At 40.2% G+C, this 14,566-nt stretch overlaps 1 protein-coding gene across 5 annotated transcripts in view; it reads left to right on the top strand.

Annotated features, from left to right (window-relative positions):
- The window catches only part of PSD3 (pleckstrin and Sec7 domain containing 3), a 396,137-nt gene extending 383,365 nt beyond the window's left edge, over positions 1-12,772 (top strand). For all 5 annotated transcript variants that reach the window (XM_075283716.1, XM_075283717.1, XM_075283718.1 and 2 more), the window contains one exon: positions 11,995-12,772. In XM_075283716.1, coding sequence (XP_075139817.1) covers positions 11,995-12,210 — 216 coding nt within the window. In that variant the 3' untranslated portion in view covers positions 12,211-12,772. The remainder of the gene's footprint in view (positions 1-11,994) is intronic.
- The last annotated feature ends 1,794 nt before the right edge of the window (positions 12,773-14,566 follow it).

The raw sequence follows: 14,566 nt of genomic DNA, 5'->3' as shown, positions 1-14,566 counted from the left end.
ATATAATGATCGCTCTGTTGTACCCACTAAATATAATGTTCCCTCAAGTGTCCCTCACATAATGTCCCCTCCAGTGATAACTCAAATAATATAATTGGAGCTAATCTATCAGCTGCCTTGCCTTCAATCACTATTGAGGCTGTTTGTTTAGATAAGATGGTGAACTCTATGGAGGGGGGAGAAGGAAGCTGTTGATTGATTTATTGCCTCATTCTGAGCAATTTAGGTCCTTGTGTGGAATATCTGGCTGGCTGTTACAGAGCAGCAATTATTTGTGTCTGTTCCAGCACTCCTGCTCCTCCTCTCTTTATAGACTTACATGTAGAAAATAACTATTATGGGGATAACGTCTATCCTTAGGGAGAGACCACCTTCTCAGGTGTGTGGAGACTTATACAGCCATAGTTGCTCCACTGCAAGTGAACATGGGAAGAATATGCAAATCTGTCTCCCAAGATGTAAACAGGGAGACAGTGCCTCTGTTATGCTGCCCTCTATAGCAAGCATGATGTTCAGGGTGCTTGCTATAGAGGGCAGCATAACAGAGGCACTGTCTCCCTGTTTACATCTTGAAAATAACTCTGTAATATATCTTCTTAAAGAAAGAATACAAAGTTTCTTCTCCTCCTCCTCCATTTATTTATATAGCTGTAGCCTGTGACCAATGCTCTTCAACATCTACATCAATGAACTGGCCACAGTCCTGGAGGCATCATCAACCCCAGGCCTCACCCTGATTGACAGTAAGGTGAAGTTCCTGCTATATGCTGACGACCTCCTACTCCTTTCCCCCACCGAGAAAGACCTCCAATAAAACCTGTCAGTGCTGGAAAGATTCAGCACAACATGGGCCCTACCCATCAACCACAAGAAGACTAAAGTCATGGTATTCCAGAAGAAGGGCCATAACAATGCCCCCACCCCACATTTCACACTGAACGGCTCCACACTGGAGAAAACCAACAGTTACACCTACCTGGAGCTGGAGCTCAGCCAATCAGGGAGCCTCAAAGCAGCAATAGAAACCCTGAAAGGAAAAGCCTGCAGAATCTTCTACGCCATCAGAAGACAACTGTACCACCTCAAATCACCGGCGATGGTCTGGCTGAAGATGTTTGACGCAGTCATCGCCCCGATCCTTCTCTATGGCAGCGAGGTTTGGGGCCCAGCCACCTACCCAGACCAGCCAACAGAGACCTTCCACCTGGAGTTCTGCAAATACCTGCTCCATGTCCATTGGAGCACCTCCAACATAGCTTGCAGGGCAGAGCTAGGCAGACTCCCCCTATGGCTCACCATAAAGCAGAGAGCACTGGCTTTTTTACATTCAGGGGAGCAACCCCGACTTCTACCACCACCAAGCATAGCTAAGCCACATAACTCAAAAAAAAGACACCCCCCAACCAAACAACAGCCAACCATCAAACCAAAAACACCAGCAGTCGATGACCAAGGCCCAAATAAAGGTGACCACAGAGGCAAACAGAGAGCAGTACATCGAAGAATGGAGAAACAAATTAAATAACTTCCAGAAACTCACCATGTACCAATCCCTACAAAGGGACTACACCATGGCCACCTACTTGGAGAAAATACACCACCCCAAACACAGACAAGCTCTGAGCTGGTACAGACTGAGCGCCCACAACCTAGAAATCGAAACAGGGCGGCACAGGCAGACGTACAATCCTCAGGAGAACAGACTGTGCCAGCATTGTGACCAAGGGGCCATAGAAGACGAGACCCACTTCCTCCTATACTGCACCAAATACTCAGCTTTGAGGGCCATCTACTACCAAAGACTCTCTGCCCACATCCCAGACTTCACATCTGCAGCCAAGAAGAGGAAAATCTACATCCTACTGGGAGAAGAGGAGGCCACTGTGGAGTTTGCTGCCCAATATGTGTCCAGCTGTCACCAAAGAGGAAGATGAGACGCATGGACTATCAAAACTCCCACCCCCATGGACTATTAGACCCACCACCCAAACACCACTAAGCCCCCCCCCCCCATCAACTGTCTACCCCATACCCACCGATACCCACACGCCCCAAACAAGAATGACGAGACAAAACAAGAAAGATGAGACCCTAAGGACACTCAAACCTCCCAACCCACGGACCCCCCCCCCCCCCCCCAGCTTTGGCAACACCAAACATCTTATTCTTTGGGAACGCTAATAAAGCTCATTTGTATCTTGTATATAGCACCATTAATTCCATGGTGCTTTACATTTGAGGGTTTACATATGGTACACAAAATATACAAAACAAATACAATACTAACAGTGACCAACTGGCACAGTGGGGTAGAAGGCCCTGCCCGTAAGGGCTTACAGTCTATGAGGGAAGAGGGATAGAGTCAGAAGGTAAGGGGAGAAACTGTTCGGTTGGCGGTTTTGTGGCAGTAGTGTTATTGGAGGTTGTAGGCCTTCATAAGTATGTGAGTGTTCAGGGCCTTCTTGAAGCTTGTGATTGTGGGGGTCAGTCTTATGTGTGTACTGGGGAGCGGCTGATGAAGAACAGGGGGAGGTGTATTAAGCGAGCAGCACAGTTTAAGGTGGACTGGAAGGGGGTGAGAGTATTTGAAGGGAGGTCATGGAGAATTGTGTTACAGTAGTTTAAGCGGGAAATTATGAGGTTATGAGGGCATGGACTAACATCTTTGTAGTTACAGGGGTGAGGAAGGAGCAGATTCGATGGACGTTCTTGAGTTGGAGGCGGTAGGAGGTGTTGAGGGTTTGGATGAGCGATTTGAAGGATAGGTCAGAGTCCAAGGTTATCCCAAGGCAACGGACCTGTGGTACAGGGGTAACTGTGGTTCCATTAACTTTGATAGATGAGTCAGGTAGAGGTATTGTGTGAGGTGGGGTGAAGATGAGGAACTCCGTTTTCTTCATGTTGAGTTTGGTAAAGCGGGAGGAAAAAAAGGAGACTACAGCTGCTAGACACTCTGGAACTCTGGACAATAGAGAGGTAATGTCTGCTCCAGAGGGATATATTTGAGTATCGTCAGCGTAACAATGGTATTGAAAACCACAGCACCTGTATTATTCAACTGGAGATACACTTTAAGCTCATGGGTTTCACATTTTTGGTTATAGTTTAGTGGTTGTAATTAACACTAGTGTAATTCATGTGATCATGGTAATGACTGGTATGTCAGGTTGTATACCAACAACCACTGAATTTCTTTATGGGTGACGAGTATGTACCCTTCTGTATATAGGTAAAGTGGTTATAAACTCAATCGGCTGTGCAGCACATAGACTTTGTGTTACACACTTGTTTTGGTGCCCTTATATAGGAGATTGAATTGTGAAGGACTGAAATGTGTGTAACACAGTGTACATAGTAAATCATGTTATCTGTGCAATAGGAGGAAAATACTTTAGGGGGATTAATCAAGTCTTAGGGTGTAAAGTAATAATAATAATTAAAAAAAAAAGAGTTGCTAGTTTTGATAAATCTTCATTGTTTACCAATTGGATATCTGCTTCAAGTTAAGGCTGAAAGGTTGTATGTGTAAGATTAGTCTATACTATAGTAAAGAGCTATAATTCCTTAACAGACAACAAACATGTCAAACGATGGTTTTTAAAGGGGCTTTTCAGCCTTAGTAATTGATGACTTATCCTTTTGAAATGTCATCAATTTAAGATCGATGGGCATCAGTCACAGAGTATGTCCATCGATCAGCTGTTTTAAGAGGCCACCGCTTAGAAGTGAGCGAGACAGTCTCTTCACTTCTTTCCAGGCATTTTAATGGGCTGAGATAGGAACAGGCTATGTTCCCTTCTGATCTTCATTTAAGGATAGGTCATCAATTAATAAGTATTAGAAAACTTCTTTAAGCTAAAGCATACGTAGTGAAACTCAGGAAAATGTAGTAAAAAGTTAGCTTTTTCTTTCCACTGCATTTTGCCTCCCTTTCTATTTTTTATTATTATTGTTTATTTATATAGCACCATTAATTCCATGGTTTCCATGCTTCACATTTGGGGGTTTACATACAATACACAACATATACAGGTAGATATATTACTAACAATGACTGACTGGCACAGTGGGGTAGAGGGACCTGCCCGCGAGGGCTTACAATCTATGAGGGAAGGGGAATAGAGACCGAAGGAGAGGGGGGAGGCTGTACAGATGGTGGTGTGGTGATAGTGTTATTGGAGGTTGTAGGCCTTCCTGAATAGGTGAGTCTTCAGGACCTTCTTGAAGCCTGTGATTGTGGGGATCAATCTTATGTCAACTATATACAAGAAGGATTTAAGGCTGTAGACTCACCAGTATATACGAGTCCCAAGGTGTGCACGATCACATAGATCCCGAGTCCGAGAGGGTCTAGCTTTCAGTCTGAACAATATAATAAAGTTGATCCGCAACATCCAAGGCTCGTTTTTTCAATAAAAATTAACTTTTAATGGTTCGTTTAAAAAAACATATCAGCAGACGAAAAAAAAGACATACTTCACGAACAGACAAGAACGAAAAAAATCACATGCCCATGGCAATAAAAAACGCCAACGCGTTTCGAGGCAGAGACCTCTTATTCATGGCATAGACATTACACAAATGCTGCTGTTCTCCATATATACCATTATGTTAATTGGGATCACCTGTGTGGTACCCCGTGACCTCCATAGCTTATACTAAAATATATACGATTCATTTATATCACATTAGTAATAAAAACCATACAAGATAAATAATAAATATGTATATTTCACCTCTTCAACCAGTGTCCATATACTATATACTTCATATTATATCAATTATGACGTTTCAGCACGTAACCTTGACAACCCAGGAAACTTTAACGATCTAACCAACAGGCTCACCTTTTCTTTTAAAAGGGATGAAAAATGTCTTATCTATACTCCTGTCTTCAGTATACCTCCTATCCCTTTAAATAGTACCAATGCGTATCCATAATCCTCCATCTCCACCTTCTGAATTTTGATACAACATGTTCCGGGGTAGAGGTAAACATACATAAGGATCACATGACAAGTTCTAGACCACTCCCTCCAGAAGGTGGGGGGGATATCAAGCTCCACCTTCTGAGCTAGTACCCTTTCTCCATATAGATGAATATCTAGTTCCACTTCCACAAGGGGGAAAAGAGGAAAAGAAGGGAGGTAATGGGCATATAGAAATACAGAAAAGAGAGAGAAGAAGGTGAACATAGAAGGAAGAGTGTCATAAAATACACAGAATATGCACCTATTTTAATATATATAAGTCAAGTCTGTCCTGATGTTAAGACCGTTGGGTATCCTTGAATTAAATTTCCAAATATAGAAGGCTTCACGATGTAGTAATCTTTCTTTTAAATTGCCTCCTCTTACTGATGGTTTCACCCATTCTAACGCACAAAACCGCAATGTCTGCACTTGACCACTGTGTATTTCTGCAAAGTGTCGTGCAACACCAGACATATGTTCTGTTTGTCTTTTACCACTATCCCTTATATGCTCCTGCACTCTCACATTAATTTTTCTACTAGTACATCCAATATAGTCCTTATTGCATCCGATGCATCGGATACAATAAATCACTGATGTTGAGTTACAATCTAATTGTGTTTTAATTTTCATATGGAAATCCGAAGCACAACTGGCTATTTCCCGAGTAACATAAGCTTTGCTACAGGTCATACATCTTGGATTTCCACATTTTGAAAAACCTGTTGTGCCTTTTTTTCTTTTCATTTTAAGACTGTCTTCACCGGGCAAATAACTAGGAGCTATCATATTCCCTATTGTTCTACTTCTCCTTTCTACAAATTGAATCCCTGCCTCTAAAATTTTTTCCGTAGTTTTATCAATACTAAGAATAGGTAGGTTCTTTTTGATTAACCCCTTAATCGCATGAAATTGTGGGCTATATGGTGTGCTAAATGTCAATTTTTCCTTCCTGTCCTTTCCTTCCCTGACTCTATCACACAAAAGTTCACTCCTATCTCTACTGGATACTTTCTTACTTGCTCTTTCTAGCATCCAGGTGGGATATTCTCGTGTTTTCAATCTATCCAAGGTCACTTTTTCAATCTCTTTAAATTCCTCGGATCTACTACAAGCTCTTTTACTTCTGGTAAGTTCACCCACTGGAATACCTTTAAGGGTATGTAGGGGATGAGAACTGCTAGCTTTGAGAATACTATTGCCAGCACAAGGTTTTCTATAGAGGGAAGTGTGCACTATCCCCTCTTCCACTGATCCAGTCAATGTAATGTCGAGGAAGTTGATAGAATTATTATCATGGGAGAAAGTAAAACTTAAACCATACTGATTGCCATTAAGATAATTGATAAACTCCGGTATGGGCGCTACATCTCCGACCCACACCATAAGTAGGTCGTCGATGTAGCGCCCATACCAGAGAAGGGAAGACAAATATGGATTCGTGTCAGAAAAAATTATTTTTTCTTCCCAAAAAGAAAGAAAGAGATTGGCGAGCGATGGAGAGAATGGAGCGCCCATTGGCGCTCCACATAATTGTTGATAAAAAATGTCCTGAAATAAAAAAAAGTTGTGTTTGAGAAGATATGATGTAACCGAGACTATATATTCGCATACTGGCTCCACCAACTTGCCATATTTGTAAAGATGGTGTGCAAGCGCATCTAATGCTTCTTGGTGTGGAATATTTGGATAAAGCGCGCAAATGTCGCACGTTATCCAGCTATATTCTTTTTCCCATTTAAAGTTGTTAAAGCATTTTAGGACCTCTTTGCTGTCTTTTATATGGCCTGCTGTCCTGTTCACTAAAGGCTGCAATATGTCATCTAACCAGCTTCCCAGTCTCTCATTAAGCGAATTTCTACTTGAGATGATCGGGCGAAGGGGGGGAGGCAGCACATTTTTATGGAGTTTCGGTAAGCCATACAATATGGGTACCGTAGGTGTATTATTAATTAGATATTCTCCTTCCATTTTTCCAAAAATTCCTAAGGACACACCTTCTTCCACTAAGTTTTTAAGTAATATGGAGAATTCTGTTGTAGGATTATAACCTAATTTTTTATAAATTTTAGTGTCCTGTAGTAATAATTGGCAGCTGTTAATGTAGTCTTCTTTTTTTTTTTTTTTTTTTTTTTTTTTTATAACAATAGGGAATATGATAGCTCCTAGTTATTTGCCCGGTGAAGACAGTCTTAAAATGAAAAGAAAAAAAGGCACAACAGGTTTTTCAAAATGTGGCAATCCAAGATGTATGACCTGTAGCAAAGCTTATGTTACTCGGGAAATAGCCAGTTGTGCTTCGGATTTCCATATGAAAATTAAAACACAATTAGATTGTAACTCAACATCAGTGATTTATTGTATCCGGTGCATCGGATGCAATAAGGACTATATTGGATGTACTAGTAGAAAAATTAATGTGAGAGTGCAGGAGCATATAAGGGATAGTGGTAAAAGACAAACAGAACATATGTCTGGTGTTGCACGACACTTTGCAGAAATACACAGTGGTCAAGTGCAGACATTGCGGTTTTGTGCGTTAGAATGGGTGAAACCATCAGTAAGAGGAGGCAATTTAAAAGAAAGATTACTACATCGTGAAGCCTTCTATATTTGGAAATTTAATTCAAGGATACCCAACGGTCTTAACATCAGGACAGACTTGACTTATATATATTAAAATAGGTGCATATTCTGTGTATTTTATGACACTCTTCCTTCTATGTTCACCTTCTTCTCTCTCTTTTCTGTATTTCTATATGCCCATTACCTCCCTTCTTTTCCTCTTTTCCCCCTTGTGGAAGTGGAACTAGATATTCATCTATATGGAGAAAGGGTACTAGCTCAGAAGGTGGAGCTTGATATCCCCCCCACCTTCTGGAGGGAGTGGTCTAGAACTTGTCATGTGATCCTTATGTATGTTTACCTCTACCCCGGAACATGTTGTATCAAAATTCAGAAGGTGGAGATGGAGGATTATGGATACGCATTGGTACTATTTAAAGGGATAGGAGGTATACTGAAGACAGGAGTATAGATAAGACATTTTTCATCCCTTTTAAAAGAAAAGGTGAGCCTGTTGGTTAGATCGTTAAAGTTTCCTGGGTTGTCAAGGTTACGTGCTGAAATGTCATAATTGATATAATATGAAGTATATAGTATATGGACACTGGTTGAAGAGGTGAAATATACATATTTATTATTTATCTTGTATGGTTTTTATTACTAATGTGATATAAATGAATCGTATATATTTTAGTATAAGCTATGGAGGTCACGGGGTACCACACAGGTGATCCCAATTAACATAATGGTATATATGGAGAACAGCAGCATTTGTGTAATGTCTATGCCATGAATAAGAGGTCTCTGCCTCGAAACGCGTTGGCGTTTTTTATTGCCATGGGCATGTGATTTTTTTCGTTCTTGTCTGTTCGTGAAGTATGTCTTTTTTTTCGTCTGCTGATATGTTTTTTTAAACGAACCATTAAAAGTTAATTTTTATTGAAAAAACGAGCGTTGGATGTTGCGGATCAACTTTATTATATTGTTCAGACTATCAGTCTTATGTGTCTTGGTAAGGAGTTCTAGAGTATGGGGGATGCACGGGAGAAATCTTGGAGACGGTTGTGTGAGGAGTGGGTGAGAACAGAGCGGAGTAGGAGGTCATTGGAGGATCTGAGGTTACATGTGGGCAGGTAGCGGGAGATTAGGTCAGAGATGCATGGAGGGGACAGGTTGTGGATCGCTTTGAATGTTAACGTTAGTAGCTTGAACTCAATTCGCTGGGCTATGGGTAGCCAGTGGAGGGACTGGCAGAGGCGAGCAGCTGATGAAGACTGGGGGGTGAGGTGGATTAAACGAGCAGCTCAGTTTAAGGTGGATTGGAGGGGGGCGAGGGTGTTAGCTGGGAGTCCATGGAGAAGGGTGTTGCAGTAGTCTAAGCGGGAGATTATGAGGGCCTGGACGAGCATCTTAGTAGTTTCAGGGGTGAGGAAGGAGCGGATTTGATGGATGTTCTTGAGTTGGTGGGGGCAGGAAGTCTTGAGGGTTTGAATGTGTGACTTGAAGGATAGGTCGGAGTCCAGGCTTACCCAAAGGCAACGGGCTCGTGGGACAGGGGTAATTGTGGTTCCGTTAACTTTGATAGATGGGTCAGGTGGAGGGCCCATACGGGGTGGGGTGAAGATGATGAACTCTGTTTTCTCCATGTTGAGTTTGAGAAAGCGGGAGGAGAGGAAGGAGGCTACAGCTGCTAAACAGTCTGGAACTCTGGCCAGCGTGAATTCATCTTATATGGTGCCAACATATTCCACAGTACTTGATGCCAAAATCTGTACTTTCCCAAGTAGCACTTGTTATCTAACTTCCCAGTATGGGGAACATGTAAGGAGCATACAAACTCTGTTGATGTTGGATTTGATCTGAGGACTCCAGCGCTGCAAGGCAATAGTGCTAACCTCTGAGATAACAAATCTAGGTGAAAATCCTTCTGCGATGTTGTGATGAGATTAAATGAAATCTCATTAACGCTAGGTTCACACTAGAGTTCGGCTTTCTGCTTCCTTTCCCCATTGTGTGGCCTCAGCCTTAAAGACTCTTTTTGGTATGTGAGGAGAAATGTAGCCACTATAGTAGTTATTGATCCTTTTTTGTCTCTTGATTGATAATAGAATGTGACTGTTGCACAATTTATTATGACAAATATCAAAATGATATCCTGTAATGGTACATTGCTATCTTTGTGGGGTTTTTTTTCATTAGAATTTAGAATTTCAAGATCTGTATAAAACTTCAATTACCCCGACCTTCCTGTTAAACTATGTCTGTATGTGTTACCATCCAAAATATCCAACAATGAAAAGGTTATATAAAATTATTTTGCAAACATTTGAATCGCGCCCCCTCATACTCCCTGCTGATTTCTCTGCTCATACATTTTATGGACGAAGCTTTGAGCCCTGCACGGATGAATAGAGAGAGATTAGCTGCTGCAGAGCACCTTTGTATTAAAAATTATGATTGAATGCACGCTCAGGCATTCAGTGGCAATGCAGTAAAGTGCACCAACTACAGTTATAAAGCCTTTCCAGGTATCTCTAGCTGTGATGACTGTTCTTAAACCCCATGAAACTAAGTGCATTTAAATATGATTGTTCTTCTGGGTCTCTTTGTTCCCAAAAGGAAAAGAAAAGAAGTCACAGGGCCACAACTTGGAAATTACAGTTAGCAGTAAAATACTTCTGCACAACACAGACTTTGCAAGTTAACTATTCTTGGCGGAAGGAAAATAACTTTTTCTGTTTAGAGATTTTCCTTCAATGTTTCCCGTTACTGTCATGTGCAAGAGGCCTAAGCGGCTGTGAACGCAACTCTTCCTTCTGCCCTATTGGTGCAGGAGACACATCTGCTCTGGTTATTTTCTTTGTCCTACTCCATTATAAGAGCAGAACAGCAAAAACTATGGAAGTAACAATGAATATACTATTATTACCTATAATGTGGTCTTCTGAATGCACGTCATGAGGTCTGGTATTTTACTGGACATAAGAGTGTCCATACTGTGTTACTTTTGTGCAGAAATATGCCCAGCCTGTAAAGGGTTACCAGCATGTTACAGAGCAGATTAGAGTGATAATGAGGATACCATTGTTATGTATGCCAGTTTTGTAGATTTGGAGAAAAACAATGTTGGAGCTTTAGACAGATGAGGCATTTTGTGCACTTGTAATAATATAATAAATTTTATTATATAGCACCAACATATTCCGCAGCACTGTACAATACACTTGTGTGAGCATTCAGCTCCTGCTCTTGCCTCTACAACTCTAACATCTCGTGATGCACTGGTAGTTGATCCTCTGACTGCTATGACATCATCAATGCTATTTGAGTAGCAACAGCAGTTCCCCCACCCCCCTACCTAGTGTACCCAATACCACATTTGCGTAAGGATGTTTTTCTCCAAATTTACAAAAATGACGCATAACAAAGCTATGTTGCGTATCACTGTAATGATGCAGGATAATTTATACATTAATGCTTGGCAACTTTTTCATATTTTCCCATCCTTCCAAAATTTATAACTTTTTTTTTTTATTATTGTCGACATAGCTTCTGTATGTGAGGGTTTATTCTTTGTGCTTCAAGTTGTACTTTCATTTGCCACAGTTTTGGGGTACATATGTTTTGATTAGCTTTTATTAACATTTTTGGGGTTCCATGTTAAAAGACCCACAAATCTATAATTTTTTGCATTTTGTTTTTACGGTTGGTGATTATGGCGATACCTTAATTATATTGGTTTTATTATCTTTTACGGCTTCTACAAAACATTTTCTATAAAATGTCGCTTTCAAATTAGCGACATACAGTCACCGTATTCTGACGTGTCTAACATTTTTTTTTATTATTATTGTATTGTTGACAACAAAATGTAAAGGCTCTTTATTTACAGGGTAAGATGTCCTTTTTATTGGGGTTTTTTGGGAAAGCAAAGTGACCAAAATATATTCATTTGAACATTTTGGTATATTTTTTTATGACCGTCACCACACGGGATAAATAATGCTATTTTTTGGATAGTGGGGGCTTTTACACACATGGGGATACCTCACATGTTGATTTTGTTTGCATTATGTGTTTTTTTTAAATGTAAAGGTAAGGTTTTTTTTGTTTGTTTGTTTGTTTGTTTTTTTACTGAACATTCACTATACCCCTAATGTGGACGAGTGCCCCCATATACCGAAGCATAAACATAGGCTGTGCAGTGGCTCGTGTTGTATGATAAATTTGTGGCATCCAGCTAGACATTTTCTGTAACTTTACACCTAATGCTTGGCTTTAATTGACACCTCATTCCCACGACTCCTTCCTTGTCAAGTAAAGCTCAAAAAGTGTCTAAAGCACATAATAGGTGAAGCAATATGTGCTTAGTTTTGGTACATTTAGCATAGTAGATCTGAGCCATTGTGATAACTTTTCCCTATAATAAAAGGTTTGATTTATTTTGTTTCTACAGAAAACACGGTACGAAGTTTATGTACAGCTGCTGAAGGAAGGTGGTAAGGAGCTGCTGGCCAACGGGGAAAATGATAACTCTGGCCTGAAAAAATCTCATTCCAGCCCCTCCCTTACTCAAGATTCATCACCAGCCAGTGCCAAGGTCAAGCGAAACATTTCGGAGAGGAAGGATTACCGGCCAGAGACGCCCAGCATCAAGCAGAAGGTTACTTAAGAGGCATTGGAAGAATAAAAGCTGGAGTCAGTCAGCAAGAGCAGCAAAATATTTTGTCTGTCACAATTGTTACTATATGTGGTTCATTCTAACAACAAAACAAGTGTGTGACTGACTGGAGCTTGATAGCATTTTCTCTTGCACATTCCTTTTTGCTGTTGACTGCTCACTATATCGTAGATGTCTTTGTTCCCAATCTGCAGAGTGTGGTATTTTGGCTTATGGCAACTCATGAGCTACAGGTTCACTCCAGTACTGAAAGGTATAAAAAAAGAATGCACCTTTCTCCATAGGGGGTTACAGTCCATGCGTACCCTCCATTGTACACTTCAATCTGTTCTTCGTTTTTGCAGAAGGTATACAGACTGGTGTTGATTTACTACAGTTGAAATTTTTTTTTTTTTCAATTAAATTATTATGATGCCATGCAAAGAGAGATGGTGTTAGGTCTCAATTGGAATATACAATGTCATTGTATAGGCAGCACAGGACAGACCACAATCTGGCATCTTGAGTTCTCACTTTTTAATGCCATTACACTTTTGATACACAGTATAACTCCACGTTTGAGCTTTAGTGTGACCCAATTTATTAAATTTTTGGTCAGGGCAACGTGTTTGATGCTAGCTGGGTAGATATGGTACATTCAGCTTCATTCTGCACAATATGCAGTATCAGCCAATAGGTTTATGAATGTACTGTACAGTCTTCATCTCAGTAGTTAGCAAAGCTGGGTGTGCTTTGTGCATCTGTTTCTAAATAGAGTTCTTCCCAAAAGGAGAGAATGGGATGAGTAGTAGTAATCTCCCTTAGATAGTCAGGCCTCTACTAGTGATAAGCGGTAAGAGTAATTGAACATTTCTGCCTCTAGTAACCGTACCTGACTGCAGTGCGTTTCATCAGCTCTCCGGCTCACTTCAATCTATAATACTGTGATGTACTGTATACCTACTACAGGTTTCAAAGAAAGCTATCATTTACAGCCAGGTATTATTATACTTTTTATTTTTTTGTTAAACTCTCTCTCTGAACTTTACAGTTCATTCAGAATGAGGAGATGCGGAATCCAAAGGGTATAATTACTGACAGATCGCAAGCATCTGAAACACATAAAAATGGAAATTTCTAAACATTATTACAGATGAAAAGCTAGGCTTTGTGCTGTTGTGATGTATCATTATAACTTGACATGTATTAGATATGTCTCCTGAAAAACAAAATGCATTTTTCAATTTCACTACAAGACGTAGATGGATGAGTTATTAAGTATTCTGCTTATGGCTTTAAAGTGAACCTGGTCAATCTGCATGTTATTATAGAGCAGGAGGAGCTGAGCAGATTGATACACTAAATCTCTTTGTATAAAACTATATCCCTTAATATTTATTGATTGAAATCCTTTTTCTATCTATGGGTAGGAGTCCAGTGGGCGGGCATATTCTATTGTCACCGCTTAGGACCGCCCACTGAAAAGAACTGGGATTAAATTACCAGTTCTATTGAATTTTCCCACAAGACTATATATCAGTCTGCTCAGCTCCTCCTCTATAGCATGCTGCCTGAAGATCAGACTACATGTTCAATGTGACAGGTTCCCTTCCCTTTAGTGGCTTCTGTATTAGATGGGTGCTAATATAGGAACTATCAACCGTTTTGAATGTGCCATGACCCAGCCTACAGAGAGCACTGTTGAGCTTCAGCATACAAGTAGATATGTGCTGTCTTTGGTTTGGTTTATAGGCTTACCAAAGCTAATGTATACTTATTGGTTTCAGCTAATTAACATCAAATAAGCTTTTAGCTTAATTTATACGTTCTCTCCAAAAACGGTTTCACAGAGATTATTAAAGTCGCCAGACGAGTCCATTTGTAGAATTATTGTGCTTTCCAAATGTAACAGTTTAAGATATATATTTCTCCTTATCTCTAAGCCAAGGCAATGCCAGTTTGATTAATGAAACAACCTTTCCTCTCTCAGCAGCTTAGCTAACAGCTTTCTATGCGGAAGGCACATTTACAATGGACTCTGAGCATTGGAGACCTGGCACTATAGGCTGTATTGCATATTTTGCATTATACAGCCAAGGAAAAGAAACAAGTGTTTTGAATCTTGGTTTCATCCAATATGCAATGTCACTATATTGTTTGACTTCTCCATAAAACATTTATTTTGTTAACCTAAATCACAAAATACAATCAACTTGTTCATAGACAAAAGGTTAATAGCCATGCAGTTAGCTTCAGATAGATAGATAGATAGATAGATAGATAGATAGATAGATAGATAGATAGATAGATTCTAAGGCTATGCATGTTGTAAATACCCATCCATGCTGAATTATTTCCAGGGAGAACT

Source organism: Leptodactylus fuscus, chromosome 1 (assembly GCF_031893055.1).
Source record: "Leptodactylus fuscus isolate aLepFus1 chromosome 1, aLepFus1.hap2, whole genome shotgun sequence".
In the NCBI taxonomy this organism is placed as follows: Eukaryota; Metazoa; Chordata; class Amphibia; order Anura; family Leptodactylidae; genus Leptodactylus; species Leptodactylus fuscus.
Note: the sequence above shows the minus strand (reverse complement) of the source record. Positions and strands in the feature narration are given on the sequence as shown.